We start from the raw sequence: 20,584 nt of genomic DNA on the forward strand, positions 1-20,584 counted from the left end.
GAGTTACATACCAGAAGACAGAATAAAATGTAAGCATTATGAATTAGAAACACATTATGAGCTTCAAAAAGGAAACAAATTAATATGGTATTTTTTGCTGTGAGTAGGGGCAGACCCAGTATAGAACCGGGAGGGGATAGCCGCCCCCTATGGATTTCAAGTTTTAGTGGTGATCTATCGGTATCGATCGACTTTACCTCTTCTTAGAAATTTTTTTGCCCACCTCTGGATGTTTGATTTGTAATTCGAGTTAAATTCAGTGTTAAAATTAAAATAAAACTTCTTGAATTATGATTGATAATTAGAATTATAAGTTAAAGCATCAGAAATTATAAGTCGGAGCATTGAAAAATATAAGTCAAAGCATTGATTTTTTATCGAGTATTCAATTAGTTAATGGGTTTAAATCTAATAAGCTATTTAAATCCGATTCGATATTTTTTTGTCTCTCCATGATGAAAATCCTGGGTCCGCACCTGGCTGTGAGCCACTTATAAGTTGCCTCTGACTAGGCTTTGACTGAAGCATCCTTGCTGAGATAGAATGTTATAGGAATATGACTGGACAAGAGAATTACAATCCCATCATCATCAAATGAAAAACTTCCACTCAAAGGACTTGTACTAAAAGATGTTTGTACTAAAAGATAAGTACAGGTCGTAAACAAAGTGTTCATGAGATTGAGCTAGAAAAGAGAATATGAGGTTTCAGAAGTTAGAAACAAAATTAAGTTTGAGATCCACGAAAGGCCGCATAGTATTCTATGGGCAGCCTCTACTTAGAGGGGAAGTAGAAAGACAATAGACTTGGTCAAAGTCTTCTCTGTTCAACATCAGGAAACCACCATCACATGATTTTTCCAACAACATTAATTGGGAATTATTCTGTCACATTACTTTCAGTTTCAGAGCATTTGAGCATGTGATAAAGTGCTTAAAGGGTCAAGTACAAGGTAGATGGTAATGGAAATGTTGGAGTAAGCTAATATATATGCTTTCTCTCAAAGGCAAACGATCGAGCACCTGATATGCATTGAGGAATGCACCAGGTGGTGGCATTTTCCAAAGAGAATACAGAGAGGAGAACAGAAAGATCAAATTTCTCTGTCGAGTTTGACAAATAACAAAGTAATTAAAGAACTAAAAAAAAATAATGAACTGCCCATAATTTACAAAGAGATTAAAGAAAATTAACAGGATAAATTGATACAGAAGTAAGCTACTAACCTTTACCAGCTTCAAAATCGAAAACCTCTGTCGAGTTTGCAAAGCATCCAGGCCGTGCTACAAGATTATCTGAGTAACTAGCTGATAGCAGAGAAAGCTGTGGGCTGTCATTTTTTAATGAGAAAATGTACTCAAAAGACGGGGCAAGGGAACTATAAGTCCTCGAACAATTCTGCAGAGATTTATCGTCTTCATCAAGAGATGGCGAGTAACTAAGGTTGTAATCCTTTCCAAATATCTTCGGTGGTGATTGTATCTGATTAGGATGGTCACATCTCACAGAAGAAAGGCTACTATTCAATAAATTATACATCTCATTGTTAAACTTGACAGGACTAGAAAAATTAAAATAAAGATTACCACAGGCAGAATTTTTCAAAGAACTACTAAGAAAAAAATCTTGAGCCCTAATAATATTGGTGTTATATGAGATGCTTTCAAATTGTAACACCAAAAGTTGCCACAAGAGAACTGGGAACCCATTGCCACATCCAATCCTTAAAGAACCCAAGCAACTAGGATCCTTCATAGTATCTGATTGAAGGTAAAAAGGAGGCTTAATTTGAATAGAAGGATCACATGGAAGTGTAGTTGTACATGAGTTAGTGAAGCAGGGAAGGAAGAAAATGAAAGTAAGACAAGCCAGTACTGAAGCGGCCATTAAAGATGGAACCGAGATATTAAGTTATAGCTATTTCTAAGCTTAATTTGGAGAAGATATGGATACAGAAATGCTATTATTGTAATTGCAAGTTTATATAATGTAAGTTTCCATGGATTGAGCCTGACCTTGACTGGATAGTGCAAGGCAAGCAGTTAGGCACTTAGGCACTTAGGCCCCTACAATTATGAAAAATGCCCCCGACTGTGCTTTAATTGACTGAAGCATCCTTGCTGAGATAGAATGTTATAAGAATATTGAGCCGAATAATTAGCGCGGACGGAGTACAGATGTAAATAACTTTTTATTTTTAATATATAATATTGAGACGACAAGAAAATCTTGACTGAATTAAGTTTCAGTAGAACTGTAAAAGGTTACTTTGAGTGAAGGATATTGTGTGATAAATTCGTCTCCAAATTAAAACGAAAGGGAAATAGGTAGTGATACACTATTTTTTTCTAAAAGAAGAATAAAAATTATTCTATAGCAAAGTAAAGGTGCGAAATGCCTTTGTACCACACATTTTAGAGATGGAGATATAGAGATAATAAGAGGAAAATAAAAATGAAATTGACCGTTTCAAAAGAACAGTGGTATATTCCAAGTCATCTAAGTCTAGAGAAGACTTTCATGTAGAATGGACAACGATACATAGACAATTGAAACCACAAAAAAAGGAAAATACAAGGACAGTAATTGTTTGCGGTGAAATTAAGTCAATTGTTGAATTATTTTTAATATCTCATGCTTGAGTAGATATTTACATGTTTTGGTTAATTGTTTAATTTAGGTTCCTACTAACATGATATCCGGTTTTGAAGTAATTGTGTAGCCTTTAGTTATCTTCTGCTCACTCTCTTGGTCCTATTTATGTCATATAGTAGACAGCCTTTTCCAGTGGGAAGTGTTGAAGAAAATGATATTACTACTTGCGGGTTTTCATAATACCAGATCGGTCATATATAGGCCCAGCAGAGCAAAAACCCAGCCCTATTTTGGGTTTGTGGTGCTTTGAAGCGCGAAAGCAACCCCGTTTTGGGTTTTGGGCACGCTCCTTACCACGACCTAGCTTACTGATGGACGGAGTGGAATATTCAAATTTTATGCCTGAAGTGTTCCCCTAACTAATCAGAAAAAAAAAAAAAATTGTTGAAATTATGTGGTCAGAATTCAGATAAATATTTCTCTCTGGTAAAGTTAGATTTTCGCTAATTGTTTAGGAACAATTTATGCACATTTGTCACACATCAGAGTATTTTTGTTTATGGCACAAGAAGATCAGCTCTAGCATATGAGCCTGTGCTATTGGTTAGGGCTTTTCAATCAATTTTTAATTTTTTTTTTCTGAACTGCATTCAAAATGATTAGCATTGTATGTAATATAACCTTACTTGTTCATCCAATTATATATGTTAAATATCTATCTGTGGGTGATGAGACACAATAGGTAGAAGTTTATGATGTGTTGTACCAGGGCATAATCGACATTAATAAGTGGCACACCACATATTAAATTATAAGAACACAGACCATTCTTAGTCCATTCAAATTTGGTTCTGCTTTCTCAAAAAAAAAAAAAAAAAAAAAAATTATTGAAACAGTGTCAAATATAAAATTTTCAAATGTAAATTGTCACATTCCGACAACAGGACTGACAACCCGCCGCACTCATTAGCGCAAGGCGATTTAATCATCAATACTTAATTATAAATATGCATACATTACCAATGACAAAGGTAAGAGCCACAATAAAAAGAAGGAACCTTCTTTAGAGTTTTATACATGTAATAACAAACTGAAGAATAAACCTGTTATGGTAATAATATACAAACGAAACACCATAGCAGATTTATTGGAAATAAACAAATAACCTTCTCTGTGGAAAATCCCGCGAGTCTTCAAGTTCGACCTCTCATTTGCGTATCTTGCTATTTGAACCAGGAACCCACAGAGTGGAACGGTGAGAGATTTATAATCTCCCAGTGCGGTATTTAGTTCTAGTCGAGTTATCCTCAGATCCGACCAACTGAAACTAAAACAACACCGAGCACCAAAATAATATAGACTACAACAATAAGATCAAAGAATCTAAGTTACCATCTATAATTAGTTAAGAAGCAAAAGTATAAATTTACTTTAAGAAATGCTCAAATACCGCAAAAGAAATCAGCAATGCTAGAGAAACAATTTATAATACAGATAAGTTCATAATATGTAATGCTCACGTCAAATGCAAGTTCTTTCTCATTTTACTTGGAACCTTAATTAAATCATGCTTATGCAATCATACTAGAAAAATTATAAAGGATTGAAGTAAAAGTACCCCATTTGAAATACTAAAAGAGCAACAATAAATATCAAGCGAAATGAATAATTCATAACAAGAAATGCTCATATAATAAAATAAATGCACAACTACTCAAATATGCACAATTGTTCGAGTATAGTAATTCTCAAATATTTTCCTTGGTTTACCATGTGTTACAAGTTTTTGCACCAAGTGTAAATCCGGTCATGCGCTACCCGAATATGGCGCCTACACAATTTCTGTTATGGCCATAACCTGAAATTATGCGCTACCCGAATATGGCGCCTACACAGCTATCGCTATGTGCTACCCGAATATGGTGCCTACACAGCTCTCGCTATGCCCTACCCGAATATGGCGTCTACATGACCATAGAATTTCATGCTTACCTTCCCATCAAAGTACATACAATACATTCCATATATAAGCAAATCAATGTGGTCTATGAATGCAAGTCATATTCACATTTCTATTCATGGTTCATTTATAACAAGTGCGTGGTTAATATACAACTGTATCATGCATGCAAGTAAATCATGCAAAATTTATGGTTCAACTCATGTCTTATGTCATCTACGCATATGCCATGCAACTCAAATACACTTTGCAAATCATATGATATTCAAAACCAAATTCTAAATTTGAAAGTCATACTTAACTTTTTTAGATTTTTCTATATAAAAAATTATGATCATGCATCTTGATTCTTTAATTTAAAAATATAACATTAGCACCTACTATAATCTTGTTTTTCCACTAAACTTTTCCAGTTTGATCACAATTTATTTCTAAAATATATGTTCATGCTCCTTATGACAACTCATGAATCCATGCTATGCAATTCAAAAAAACATTCAACAACTTAACTAGAACTAAACCAATAAAGCAACAAAGCAAGCATCAACAATACAACCAATTAACAACTAAACAACAAACAAGCAAAGGAATTGACAAGCAAACAACAACAATAAAAGTAGTTAGAGGAATCTAAGAATAACTCGAAATCCGCACCTTAGCAATGATGAGACAATGTGATCAGCATGTTGCTGCATTGTGGATGCATTATACGATTCTACTTGATCCAATTGCACAAGATTCACTTCTATGTCGAATTATCAAAACTGAACCAATAGTTTAATATTGTCATTTATTAATTTCATTAACCATAGCCCTCAATACTTATTAAATTATTACATAGGTCCTTGTTATTGCTAGTGGTTTACAGTACACAAGAATGCATCGTAATTACTCGACACCGTAACACAGGAGGTACGGTGAGGGTTCTTAACATGGCTTAAACCAGAAATTAGTGAATACAATTATATAACTGATGAGGATGACAAAAGAAGGTTAAACTATAATTTAATCGAGATAGTGCATGAACATATCAGTACAATAATTTCTATTCAATATTCGTGGTTCGATATAAACGGAATCAGAAAACAAAACAAATCTAAAGTCTTAGCTCTTGCATGCAATCCTCATGTGTTACAAGACAAGAAAGTAAGTACCGATTATTTCTTGAATGTATGATGCAATGAAATCGATCGGCTCTGAAAAGAATGACAAGAATTTCGAGCGTCTCTACCTCTGTGCCTCTCGTTGTCGCTTGGTCACCAGAGAAGTTGTTGCCATCCTTTCTTTTCGTCTGTTCTTTGTTGTGAACTTACCGGCACCATCAATTCTCATCTCTCCGTTGTTTTCTCTATTATTTTCCTTTCTGAGTTTCTCCCTTGTATTTCCGATAATTTCAATGGTGGTTTACTTAAAGGGAGAAAGAAGGGAAACAAAAGGAATAAAATTGGAATGCAAAGTGGCACGTGTAGAGAAATTAGAAGTTAGATGAGTAGTAAACTTTTTAAAATTTGATAATATATAGGAATGAGATGCATGGCTGCCATGTGTCCCTTATTTATTTTTATAACATAATATGAAATTATATTATCTAATAGTTTTCATTAAATTATGAGTGATTTGGCATTTCACCCCTTGAACATTTATAAATAAACATGACTTTTAAAATACAAGAATTAACATAATGTTGCATACAAATGAAATTCAAGTAAATCATATTAGTTTATCATAACTAAATGAAATTTTAAATAAGACACGACATTTCCAGAATTTCTGATTTTAACACTAACAAAACTTATCAATAAAAATTTATTCGGGCTTTACAATTACCTATTTCTAATTAAAAAAATTTCTATGTATTTCTTGTATTTTTATTTCAAATTATTAAAATACCAAAGTTAATAATTATACTTCAAAATTCATATTGCTAGTTTTATACTCATTTTATTTAAAGTAAAATTTACACATATTCAAAAATTGAGATGTTACATAAATGTAACATCAAATGTAAACTTTCCAAGAATAAACACGAATCTCATTTTTTTACACAACATGGACCACCCATCTAAGTAGGGGTGGATCTACACTTAGCCTAGGAGATGCTAAGCCACCTTATGATTTTGAAATTTTTAATCATATATATTGAAATTTTATTTCTTTGAAGTTTTTATATAGTTGAGCCTCCTTATAAAATACTAAATGTATGTTTATAATTTAGTGGTTAAGGCACTGTTTTGTGCTTAAGATTTTGGATTCAAATTTCACTAACTACAAATTAATAATTATACATTGTAAGTTTCAAGCCCACCTCACCCCCACCCTCCCAACACAAAAAAAAAAAAAAAAAAAAAACTAAATTTTCTAGTTCCGCCCCTGCATCTAAATACTGTCGTCACTTTTGACTAGTGTTGGACCGGGGCAAAATGGAGATGCATCTAATGATATTGAGACATGATTCGAAGAACACAGGTAAGGTTTTGGTGGCATTTCCAACTCATCAAAACTTCTCTCCAGTATTTCCACGACTCTCTTCATTGAGGGCCGATTAGCTGGAATTGTTTGCGTGCACCACAAACCAACCATGCCCATCTTCCTTGCAATTTCTTCAGTTTCGATTGTTGCATCATAAGCTTGTATTGGACCACCTTCAACAAGACGATCATAAAGCCAATGTGGAAAGTACTCTTGACTTGGGTTTTCAATATCTGGTTTTGCATTCCTTCTTCCTCCCACCATCTCCAGCACCATCATTCCATAGCTGTATACATCAGATTTTGTTGAAACAACCCCAAAACTCCTAGAGAAAATTTCAGGAGAAATGTATCCAATGGTTCCCCTCATCTCAGCCATTGATAGAATGCTCTCTTTTGGCGGACACAATTTGGCCAAACCAAAATCTGCAATTTTTGGGTTGAAATCTTCATCTAACAAAATGTTCTGAGGTTTTATATCAAAATGCACAATACGCGCATTACAACCTCGGTGTAAATACTCTAAACCTCTTGCAATACCAATTGCTATTTCATAAAGCTTTGCCCAACCAAGAACTGCTTTTGTATTTTTAGAGTATATATAATTGTCTAGTGATCCATTTGGCATGTATTCATAAATTAGAGCATGCTTGGAACCTTCAATGCAAAAGCCTAGTAGACTAACGACATTGACATGAGAAGTTCTGCCAATGCTCAGGATCTCATTCAAAAGCTCCTCTCTATCACTCGAAGATTTGTGCAAAATTTTGACAGCAACCAAACTGCCATCCTGCAGTCTTCCTTTGTATACAGTGCCAAACCCTCCTTTACCTAGTGTATCCTTAAACGAGCATGTAATTTTCTTTACCTCTGCATATTTGTATCTTTTTGGCGCAAACGATCCATATTTTTCTAAGAGCATTTGAATATTTCCTTGAGGTCTGTCTTTGCTCCATGAAATGCATTCGGTAGAATTTTTGCTACTTCGAAGCTTTAAATACAAAATAAGGCATGCTACGATGAATGCTAAAGACCCTGCTGCTGTACCTACATTAAAACCAAATACAAGTAATCAGTATGTATACACATTACAAACTATATAACCATTGGAAATATTTTTAATTTTTTTTAGAACCTAACAGATTTAATGCAAAAGGATAAAAAATTATAAATAATAGAGAGGGTCTTTGAACTGGCAAACAATCTCTTGTATATATAACCCAGTGAAGTCACTAATAGATAATATATGAAACTAAATTATTTACCACTGGTTACAATATTTTCTTTTATCTGGATCTTAATGAGTGCATGGCTAGGGAACTGGTCTGGCAGCTGATATTATGTACTAACAATATTAATAATTTTTGTTGTAGACTTCAAAAACAAAAAAAATTCAATGGGTACTAGGGCATTGAATCCAATTCAGATGGTTTATACAAGAGAACATGTGAATTTCTTCATTTGCCCAATATAGTTCAGTGATACTACCACTGCCAATTTAGTGATTTGCCATACCACCAGATACTAACAGTATTAATAGGCACTTTCCATAATTGAGACCCACTTTACAGTTCAGCACCTCACATTAAATCAAATTTATTAAACAGGAATATCGCATTTGGTCAAGTTCATTTAGATGGATCATAAATAAATTTAAAACACAAATTAAACATAGAAAACAAAAGGGTCACTTTAAAAACCAATGGGTCACAAACAAAGCAAACAATGAAGGCACAAAAAATGGAGGCATTCAAACCCTCTTCTTCAATAACAGATGATGCAATGAGAGATACTTGCCTATATAAATTGTCCTCTTTACCCCATCTTTCTTTGCTGCAATATAAGAAAAATATAACAAATCTCTGTGAATAACTAACGACCTTGAAGTTAACAGTACAAGTAATATAACAAGATCATTAATTAGTTCCTTCGAATCTAATGACTTGACAAAGAAAGTTTAACACAGTGCAGCTCATACAAAAGAGATGCTAAAGATTTTTAACCTTCACAAGGTAAACTTTTGCAATCTGGGGCTGCTTGGCCTCATTAAAGATTTTTGCACGTAGAAAAATAAAATAAAAAAGGAAACAGTTTACTAGTGAATACTCTTGAGCTTAGAATGTCTATTTGATCAAAGTCTTCTCCATGGAAGGAAGTATCAGCCGATCCGGATCGGTATTGGCCGTGACAATATTTCCTAGGTCATGATTCTAATATGTGGATCGCTAACTTCCATGCGCTCCTGTCCGAAGCCAACTCTTTGGATACATTACATTCTTTCAAATCTCTTTTTACTACTTCCTCCCATGTCAATTTTGGCCAACCTCTGCCTTGCACTGTGTTTTTGATACAGCTTATGTTAATCAACGGACAAAACTTACAAATAACTCCGTTAATCTTCGTGCGGAAGCGGATCTTGCGAGCGTAGCAGTATCACTGGTTCTGCAAGGAATCACAAGCCGAAGCCGGAAGCCCTGCGTTTTCCACGACCTAAAACCTTCAATCCTTAACAGAATACTTCTTGGTGCTCTCTATCTTTTCTCTCTAATTTTGGCTGTTACTATTCACACGTTTTTCTGATTATTATTAGAGAGAGAGATATGAATGGTTTATATAAAACCAATGCACCTATTCATAAAGGGTTGGCATCTTTTCATAACGGGTCGGATATTGAATTTGGGTTTCCCATAACGGGCGTACCATTAATTAAATCCAACATCTCCCACTCGCACAAAATGGGATACCCGCTATAAACTAAGAGAACGTAATCTCTAATCTCTGTTAAAATTCATACAAGGAAATAGGCCGTGACCAGCATATCTTAATTTGAGAGTCTATGTTGTTATCCAACTGTTAGGTATGTATAACAACATCTAAGTAGAGCAAATATGCAGTACCCCAGATCATTAAATTACATTTTTAAGTATTACAGGATCTCTTTTATTTATTGATACAACCATACTTATATATTCACAATTATGTTACATAAACATAATTGGTGCACCAGTGAATATAACCTAATGTAACACTCAAATGATCTTTTTCTTTTATCTAGAATCTCTTAATTCCAAATCAATTTGCTATTCAGATATGTTCCACTAGATCGCATCATACATGATCATTGGTAACATTCCAAAATAACTAATTGAAAAGAAACTTCAAGTATTTAGTAAAAAATCGAAGAGTACTATGAGATCCTTTTTATCTCGCGGGTCTCACACAACAAAGAAGAAGAGATCATATCTTCTGTTACCCTGTTGGTCAATTGCACATATGGTATGAAACATATGTTACGGTATTATTCTCCATTTCTTATGGAGCGTATGTCTAATTTAAAATCCAATACCGTACAAGTGATAGTTCAGATATACATAATATCTAACTTGAGTCCACAACTCTACTTATCATATAAATTCACTAACAGGACTCCCACTTGGCATAAGACAGTTAAGGTGAATAGTGGGTATTTCACCTTCGGTCATAATAATATATTCATATGACCTCATCTTGATTCTTTATCAAGGCGATGTATATTTTAAGCACTTGCTCTCACATTTTGTATCATGTCTAGCTTAAAATCAATCTTATTTCTATGTCCTACCAAGACATAGAAGTGATTGCCTGTGTGAGAAGGCCAATCAACTGTCTGACATACCTTTCATTTTATATCTCATGTGTTATGCTAAATATATTGGTATTAAACATCATTTGTAATGAATAATGCATAATTAAAAAAAATTCAGATTATAATCATTGGAAATGAAACCATAGTGTGAATTATACTATTTTGTAGTATATTTAATTTATAGAATCAAGATGGTAACAAGAAAGTTGTTCTAGCATAGTGGTTAGGGTACTTGGCTCCCACCCAATAGACATGGGTTCTAGCCCCAGCGGCTTCAAGAAAAACTTTTATTTTTCGCGGTTCACCATCCCGGAATGGACCAAGTCTATTTAGTTTGAACCGATGCATACAACCTCTCCATTTCAAACAGTAATGGACTCATCCATTGGCACTGCTTGAACCAGAAATGGATGCTGTACAATCCAGAAGTATAAAAATTGTACACACCGATCATGAACCATCAAATCAGGAAAAAATAAAATTCGGCAAGATCCGAAAATTCTTGAGAAAAAATGGTTCTTTTGACGGTTGTGATTCATTTGGACCAAAAAATTGTCCAACCAGTTGTATAAGATCCATAAACAACTAAAAATGCATGGTTTTGCTTTGCATCTCCCATTTCCACTATACAACATCACTGTTTTGCAATGCATCTCCAAAAGATACATTTAAAAAATCTCCAAAAACAGTGAATACAATTAAATACGTTTTTTTAAAAAAATAAAATTCGTATTTAAATTGATCAAATTTACAAAAAAAATAATTGTAAATTAAATCTGAAAATTCGTTATAATTTTTAAACAAAATTATAATTTCAAATTATTTCGTTTTTCCTGAAACATGAAATTAATTTTCGGAAATTCTCAAAAAAAAAAAAAAAAAAATCTGAAAATTGCTATACAAAATTTTCAGAAAAATAATTTCGAAAAAAAAAATAATTTTATAATTTCAAATTAGGCGAATTTTCGGAACAATCCGTGTTATATATTAAAACCAGAATACATGCTATAAAAGCTCTGATACCAATGTTAATCAACGGACAAAACTTACAAATAACTCCGTTAATCTTCGTGCGGAAGCGGATCTTGCGAGCGTAGCAGTATCACTGGTTCTGCAAGGAATCACAAGCCGAAGCCGGAAGCCCTGCGTTTTCCACGACCTAAAACCTTCAATCCTTAACAGAATACTTCTTGGTGCTCTCTATCTTTTCTCTCTAATTTTGGCTGTTACTATTCACACGTTTTTCTGATTATTATTAGAGAGAGAGATATGAATGGTTTATATAAAACCAATGCACCTATTCATAAAGGGTTGGCATCTTTTCATAACGGGTCGGATATTGAATTTGGGTTTCCCATAACGGGCGTACCATTAATTAAATCCAACAGCTTATAATTCCAGTACACAATGGTGCTTCTGCATAAAAAACTATTTTCAAACTAACAAAAAAAAAATGCCAACGAAAAGTGAGATTACCTTTAGGATCGAGGCAACTCATCGGATACACATTTCGATCAGGGCAGTTGCACATGAAGGTGGAGGTGGTGGTATTGAACCCACACTGGCCACCGCTCTTCCGGCAATCAGAGCAATTGGACACCATCAACTCCACCAAAAATCCATCACTCACGAGGGTTGTATATTGATATACCGTCGACCCATTCCACCCCGACACCGGTATTCTCGAGATGCTACAATTGCTCAACAACTCCCCACGACCACTAGGATCATCACTATAATTTTGTAAAAGCCGCACAAACGACTCATTACCTCCATCAGATTGCTGGGCAACACATGGAACCGGCAAATATTCAACCGGAAGGGGCTCTATTTGTCCACAATTAAAGAAGAATACGAGCTCCTTGTTGATCTCACTTATCACCATTGGACCAAGACCCAATGAAACATTGAAATGTGGAATAAAGCAGCTGGTGGCCCCATTTACCAGAACGGAATTGATGAGCACGAAGGAGCTATTATCGTAAAACACTCTGTCGATGTAGTAATTAGAATTGTATGACTGCACTAGAAATGGTCTTTCATCGTGACAGTTGATTTCTAAGCTCGGATAGCCACAGTAGTCCGGCTGCTGCTTGGAAACCCAAAAGGGGTAAGAGATGTTAACACTCCCGCACTTCACTGGTGTACACGCCTGTATTCCGACACTTTCTGATTGAGATAGAGCTATGTTCCATAAATGTAATAGGAGAAAGACAGGTATCAATCGATTGCACATCTTTGAGGCTGAGGAATAGAGAGATTTAGAGATGTGAAATTCAATTAGGATAATTTCATTCACAGGCAATTGTACCACACAAAGATTGAGATTTAGAAATTTAAGAGAAATATAGGTCATCAGAAGTTTCCTAATAACTTCCAAAAGTGAATATTCCCTTGGAAACGTGTTCGGCAGCTCCGTTCCCACAGGAAATTGATGGGATTTGAGACTGATTCCCACTCAAATTCTCAAACCCGTTCGGATAGACAAATTTTTTTCAATTATTCCTATATATTCGTTCCCACCGCAGTTCCTATATATGAATGCAATTTGGTAGGAATTAAAAACGGAGCTCGGAGTGAATTTGTTTTTTCCCATCCTCTCTCTCCTCTCTTTTTCTCTTTCCACAAATTACAGCACAATTAAAACTAAACTTTTTTTTTGTCTTTTTCCTCTAGTTCTTTGTATTTGCTTGATAAGAGGTATTATATAAGCACCCTCTGTTCTCTATAATTTTAATAGTGAGACTAAAGACCAAAACTTTTTTTTTTTTTGAGTCGAAGCTCTTGGGCAAACTAAAGACCAAAACTGATTCGGACACAAATGCACTCAGACATCATTAAATATTTCCTATTGGCGCTCTCTCTATGTACTTTATTTATTATATAATACATATTAAAAAATTGAATCATGATAATGGTAAACTAAGTAATAAGAAGAAAACAAGTATTATACTCATTAAATACACCTTATATAATTATAACAATTTTATTAATTAAAATAATTATATAAAATTATGTTTACCAAATGTTACAATTTATAACCCATTGAAATATTAAATTTACAATATATTATTGGTCTAAATAAATAGATGGTGGCACAACAGTTTTTTTTCATTGTAATTTTATATTTAATTAATATAATTTGTTTTTATATTTAATTACTTTTTTATATTAAGCTAACTTTAACTTAATTGGTTAAAATCAAAACAAAACAGAATGCTATACTATTCAAAAATAATAATTAATAAAAAATTATTTATAACTAAACTAAACTAAAACAATTAAATAAATATTCATATTTCAAAATAAATAAAGATTTCCCACAATTAATCCCATGATACAAACGAACACTTATTTTCTCATATTTTCATAATTAATCACATGCATTCCGTACCCGTGGGTTTCCACTTTTTTAAAAGTGAATTCCCATTCCGTAATCCCGTGACATCTGAACACGCTAAAAGAGTAGAAAAGAAGGCAGGCAATGGTCCCATTTTTTTATTAATAGAAAATAAATTAAAAAAATATCAAGAAAGGGGATGGTTTCTGAGTTTTTTCGAGGTGTAGTTAGACCGGGACCAATTATCCCGTTCAAGGGACGGGACTAAATATCCCCTCTGGTTTACCCATATTGCTAATCCCTACGCCAACCTAATTAACTATAAAAAATTATATATACGGGATGTTAGGAAATATACCGTCTGACACAAAAAAAACACGAGACGGTGAGGTAATTCCCGTCCGCGAATTAGGAACAAAAAAAAGGACAAGATAAGGCAACCCGTCCCCCAGCAAAAATTACTCCTCCCCCCAGCTTCCTTTCTCTTTTCTCGCTGTCCCTCTCCTTCACGCTGTGCCACTTCACACACAGACAGAAATTAGCCTTCGGGTCCACATCGCGCATGCCTTCTCTTAGGACAGATTAAGGCAACCCGTCCAGATCCGCGAATTTCGCCATTTCCTCCTCTGTTGGACCCGCCTCTCTCATCTCTCCCATCGATCTCTCAATCAAGGTAATTTTTTTAATATATAAAATTAAAACAAATTAGTATAGAAATCAGTTAATTGATAATAATTTCTAATTTGATCTATTATCAAACTATTAATTATATTAAATTTTATTAATTTGTTAATTGTATTTTAAAAGAATTGATAAATTAGGGTTTAGGGTTTAGAAAAATTGATTTATTTTTAGACTCATTTGATATGGTATAATTAATTTATTGAAATTAGTCCATAGCATAGAATTGAGATTATTGATAGCATTATTTTAATTATTGTTGAGATTGACTATCTACTCTTAATTATTAGTTACAATTTATTAGATATGAATAATTCATAGTATTATTTTGACAATATTTTAGCCTAAAGTTCTTCAAACAAAATAAAGTAGATGGTTCATTCATTTTGGATTTTTGGTAATGCAAGTAATTTAGGTAATGTAGGTACTTATTTTCTTAATCTATTATGAAAATGAATTGAATTAATTAGATTTCATTTTATTAGTTTGTTAAGTGTATTTTGCAAGAAGTGATAAATTAGATAATTTATTCATCTCTTATTTTATTAATTTCTTGATTTATTTATTCATATGAGTTTTAGAGTTCATAGGTAATTGTTTAATTTAGTAATTTATTTAATCATGTGAGTATTTAGTAAATTTAGATTGTTATTAATTCTAGAGTAATATATGATTCTTTCCAAATATAATGCATGCAGAATGTCAAGCAGTCGTGGTCTGTGTGGCCCTTCAGATACTGCAGCTGCATATGATGACATTGTTTTTTATTCAACATTGTCAGCAAATAATTTTAGCAATTTATTATGGATGCTGCATGGCCAACATAAGGTCCCATAAATCCATGATGATGTAAGTTACTCCATGAATCATATAATATATTTTTTTATAAAATGAAATAAATGTTTGAATTACAATTTTTTATTTTAATCAATTTGTATAACATTGATAGGATTACAGAGATATATGAGTGGACTCTCGACATCTCCGGACTGGGATTGCGTACCACAACCTTTGCGAACCATTCTTGCTTAGACTTGGTTTGTATCAGGTTTCTTGAATGGATAACATAAATATTGGCATATCACTTCTCGCTGGTCTCATGGAGCGATGGAGACCAGAGACACACTACTTTCATCTTCCCGTGGGAGAGATGACAATTACGCTACATGATGTTTCTTGTCTCTGGGCGGTAAGAGATTATTCAAGAATTACCCATATAATTATTTTAAAATGCATTTATTATTTATTGTGTGCGTTTCCTTATTTTTTTAATGGATTACGGTTTCATTTATTATTCAAAGATAATTAAAATTATCTATGATTGTTCAATATATGTCCTTTACACGGTAATTATTAGTTTTTTTTCAAAATCAAAGAGATATATCAAGAATTTATTCTAAAATGTAGTTATAAAGTATTTTGTGTTTTTGATGATGTTTTTAATGAATTATGGTTACATTTATGATTCAAAAGTCATCGAAAGCATAAATTTATGATTCAAAAATTCAAAATTATCCCAAACTACATGATTTCAGAATCTTGTTCTTAATAAAAAAAATAAAAAAACCAAACTGTCAATTTATTGGACGGTTTGAAATTTTATTTGGCGGTTTGGAATAAATTTTTTATTCCAAACTGCTCAATAAATTAGCGATTTGAGTAGTTTTAATAAAAATTTTGAAACCTGAATAAATTTGATAATTTGTATTTTACGATAAAAATGTCAGCACATTCTCGTAGCTTATTAACTTAATAGTACAACAGGATGTTGGTCAACATGATATCAGAGTCAAAGCGCTAAGGAAAATCCATCAAGTCTCTATTATTACTCTTAAAAATTGACAATAAACAAATTAATAGAGATCTGGCGATGTACCAGCGGACAGTTCGTACAGTAGTTCAAGTTCATACTTCATACTAAAATATATCTCTTTCTGACACATTACACTAATTCAAGTTCATAAGTTCGTAACAGAAAATCCCAATGGCAATGCTTTTGGTAACCCCGATAATTTGTTTTCCACGACGCCGACCAGAGCAGAGAGAGGAGAGAGAGTCGGTCACGTGATTCGTTGCTCTCATCGTTTTTATCGTGTGTTCAACAGAATTGAGATGCTCAATCAAACAAAGATTTTAATTTCTTTATAACTGAATGTGACGGTTGTTATCTAATATTATGTAACAAATATTTTGTAATTCTTTGAATCAATACAATCACCGACCAGTTTTTGATAAAAAAAAAAGAAAACGAAAAAGAAAAGAGAGAGAAGCAGTTCGGTCCGTTCGGAGCTCACGTTATTAATTAGTCCCATAATCAGTACTTAAACCTTATATACAACTATACGACTATACGAGTCTCGGTCCGGATTATTGAAGAGAATTGAGTCCGAATTTCAGATAGAATTGGATAACAGTTCCGTTTAAGCATCTACAAATCTGTGTATGTTGTATGAATACAGATATAACGATACGTTAATTTTCAAAAATTCTTAATACAATGTCTATTAAAGATAAATCTAAAAAATTATGAATAGAGAATAACTCAATTATACATTCAATATAATAGTTATTATATTATAACAACAAATAAGAGTTAGTGTAGTGATAAAGGAATATGTTGCTACATCAAAGGGGTATGATTTGATTCCTGCAGAGCACTAAAAACTGATTTTTAGAATTTAGTCCATGAACGAGAAGAAAGAAGAAAGCTCTAGTTGTCTTTGTCATCTCTTTCCTTTCATCCGTCCATCTCCTTCATTCCATCTCTCCACCAGCAATCCTCCTTAGCCCCGTCCTCGCCTCCTGCTCCTCCTTGAGGGGAGAGGGGGGGGGGGGGGGGGGGGGGGGCGGGGGATCCGCACCGACAACCCTCTCCTCTTCTTCTCTGCCTTCTCCATTCCCTCCTCCGTCCTCTTCCACTCTCGTCCACTCCGCTTTCTCGTTAAAAAATCTTAGCCATCAGCAAACGCTACTCGTTCTTCCCCCCTACCCCAATACCTATCCGTCGGGAGAAGAGAAAGTTGATGATAATAATCATAGTCATCATCTCTCTTGTCTATCGGCATCTTCTCTTTCTTCACTATTGTTGGGAGAACTAAGGACAGTTGGCAGCAATAGCCTTAGTCGTCGGCTCTCCTCTCTCTTTACACTCCCACCACCGCAGCAACCTGCCTTCTCCGCCAACAACTCAAATAAAAAAAAATGTCTCTTTTCCTTGGGTCGCTAGCCAGCCAATATTGAAAGTTATCGGTGTTTACCACTAAATGATATAGTTTGTTTCTTTTGTTGTTTTAGTTATTTGTGTTGTTAGATGTTGATGTTTAGATATGGATATTTTTTTAGATGTTGATATAGTTTGAATAATGTTTTGAATGTAGAACGATGAATGCATTTTACGTTTTAATTAATAAAAATTACACTTGACAACCACTGTCAAGATTTAAAAAAATTTAGAATTTAGTCCATGAACGGTGCACGGATCTGAGATCTACAGCCCTGTATTCAGTTCAGACAGAGCCGTATCCTGCAATGTCAACTTGCATCGACGACCGTAGTATCAGTATCATATCGAGTGTCCGGATACGAAGTCCAATCTGAAGTACCGAGTAACTTAACCGAAAATTAATCCGAATTTGAATTTTTTTTTTTCTTTTATAGTAAATATCCGATTTCGAATTGCCAAATATCCACTCCGTTAATTTGCATACGGATAGAACTTCGAATTCGAAGCGGATCCGAACAGATATTAGCGGATATATATGTTTACATATTAGTTATACTGAAAGCTTATATGTTTTCTAGTCTCTCTATAATTGCCAAATTAGCAAAGGATAAAATTGTGTGTGAGATCCGGCCGAGTTGTCTCTGTGTTGAAGTTGGTGCCGGTTTTTTTATTAATACCCTAAAAACAAATTAAATTAATGAATATGGTCTCAATTTTTTTTTTAAAACTGCCCTAACTGTCCAGCTCTCAGCACCAGACCGCTCCACTGGCAACTTTTTTTTTAATATTATAATATTTTCATTTAAATAATTTTGTAGAGTTTTAGTTTTCTAGATGAGTGAAGTTGTAATTTTTTATAATTTTGATTTGATTTGTCAATTTGATATTACAAGTCTAAAAATAACAATAATTAAGGATTTGGCCTTGATTCTTACTAAATTTTTTTATTCAAATATACACAAGAAAATATAGTTAGATTGTCTCAATGATGTCAACTTTTTTTTTTTTAAATCTTAATCTTTTTATTTAAATAATTTTTAAAACAAGATTCTGAAATCATAAATATAATCATTATTTTTTTTATTCCAAACAATATTCTTCCGATAATTTTTGAATCATAAATATAACCATAATTCATGAAAAACATCAACAAAAAAGTTTAGAACAATATTGTAAAATGTAAGATGAGACAGTTTTGAATTTTGAAAAAAAAATTACCATGTAAATGACATATATTGAATAATCATAGCTAATTTCAATGATATTTGAATAATAAACGAAACCGTAATCCATTAAAAAAAAATAAGCAAACACATATTAATATGGAGAACAAGATGAACGGTTCGGATAGATCGTTAGGATGTTGAAAAGTCAAATATTGAGCCGTATTACCGACCAACCCTTGATATGCATAGTACCATAGACTCACTCTTAAAGTTATGATCGTTTATAGAGCATGGGTGCGAAACATCGATGCACTTTTGTTGTCGTTAAGCCAGGCATAAAGCGCATAATCGATGTTTTTGGACGGAAGAATTGTTTTTTTAAAAAAAAAAAAAATTTAAACAACCATAACTTTGGTTATGAAAGTCAGATTTGCGCGTATGACCCTATTTTGAAATGAGGAAAGAGACGGTTGGGACCTCATTCGGAGGAATATATCCAGACACTCGATAGAATCAGAATTGCAAAAAAAAACATCGTTTAATGACTCAAAAATTCAGTTTAAGTTTTCTATCAACGGTAGACATACAACAACTGGTATTAATTTTTTTTCAAAAGCCTAAGAGATTATTCAATAATTACCCATATAATTATTTTAAAATGCATTTATTATTTATTGTGTGTGTTTGCTTATTTTTTAATGGATTTCAGTTTCATTTATTATTCAAAGATCATTGAAATTATGTGTGATTGTTCAATATATGTCATTTACATGGTAATTATTATTTTTTCAAAATCAAAGAGATATATCAAGAATTACGTATGCAAATATTCTAAAATATAGTTATAAAGTATTTTGTGTTTTTGTTGATGTTTTCAATGAATTATGGTTATATTTATGATTCAAAAATTATCGAAAGTATAAATTTATAATTCAAAATTCACCTTAACTACATGATTTCAGAATCTTGTTCTTAATAAACAAAAAAATCTCAATAAATTGGCGGTTTGAGTAGTTTTAATAAAAAATTAAAAATTTAGATAAATTTGATAATTTGTATTTTAAGTTAGATATTAATAAAAATGTCGGCACATTCTCGTTGTTAATAATACAACTGGTTGTTGGTCAACATGATATCAGAGTTAAAGGCGCTAAGAAAAATCCATCAAATTATTAATCTTAAAAATTGACAATAAACAAATTAGCAGAGATGTGGCGAGGTACTAGCGGACAGTTCGTACAGTAGTTCAAGTTCACACTAAAATATCTCTTTCTCTGACACATTACACTAATACAAGTTTATAAGTTCGTAACAGAAAATCCCAATGGCGATGCTTTTGGTAACCCCGATAATTTGTTTTCCACGACGCCGACCAGAGCAGAGAGAGGAGAGAGAGTCGGTCACGTGATTCGTTGCTCGCCTCATTTTTATCGTGTATTCGACAGAATTCAGATGCACAATCAAACAATGATTTTTAATTTATTTATAACTGAATGTGATGCTTGTTATCAATACAATACAATTGT

General features: G+C 33.1%; 2 protein-coding genes and 1 pseudogene across 3 annotated transcripts in view; all 3 read right to left on the minus strand.

Annotated features, from left to right (window-relative positions):
• LOC144575994 (uncharacterized) overlaps positions 1-2,072 on the minus strand; it is a 17,316-nt gene extending 15,244 nt beyond the window's left edge. Inside the window, exon 1 of the mRNA XM_078326265.1 lies at positions 1,227-2,072. Coding sequence (XP_078182391.1) covers positions 1,227-1,887 — 661 coding nt within the window. The 5' untranslated portion in view covers positions 1,888-2,072. The remainder of the gene's footprint in view (positions 1-1,226) is intronic.
• The window catches only part of LOC144575513 (LEAF RUST 10 DISEASE-RESISTANCE LOCUS RECEPTOR-LIKE PROTEIN KINASE-like 1.2), a 26,516-nt gene extending 13,575 nt beyond the window's left edge, over positions 1-12,941 (minus strand). Inside the window, exons 1-2 of one of the 2 annotated variants that reach the window (XR_013518457.1) lie at positions 12,125-12,941; positions 8,370-8,856 (exon numbers count right to left, since the gene is read on the minus strand). Coding sequence is in view for 1 of the 2 variants with exons in the window: in XM_078325678.1 (XP_078181804.1) it covers positions 8,774-8,856; positions 12,125-12,884 (843 nt within the window). In the remaining variant the exon portion in view is untranslated. Of the gene's footprint in view, positions 1-8,315; positions 8,857-12,124 lie in introns of those variants that run through there. The other variant, XM_078325678.1, reaches the window with a different exon arrangement.
• On the minus strand, positions 6,917-8,119 carry LOC144575512 (LEAF RUST 10 DISEASE-RESISTANCE LOCUS RECEPTOR-LIKE PROTEIN KINASE-like 2.5 pseudogene; annotated as a pseudogene).
• Positions 12,942-20,584: the final 7,643 nt, after the last annotated feature.

This window comes from Carex rostrata, chromosome 24 (assembly GCF_964058835.1).
Source record: "Carex rostrata chromosome 24, lpCarRost1.2, whole genome shotgun sequence".
Lineage (NCBI taxonomy): Eukaryota > Viridiplantae > Streptophyta > Magnoliopsida > Poales > Cyperaceae > Carex > Carex rostrata.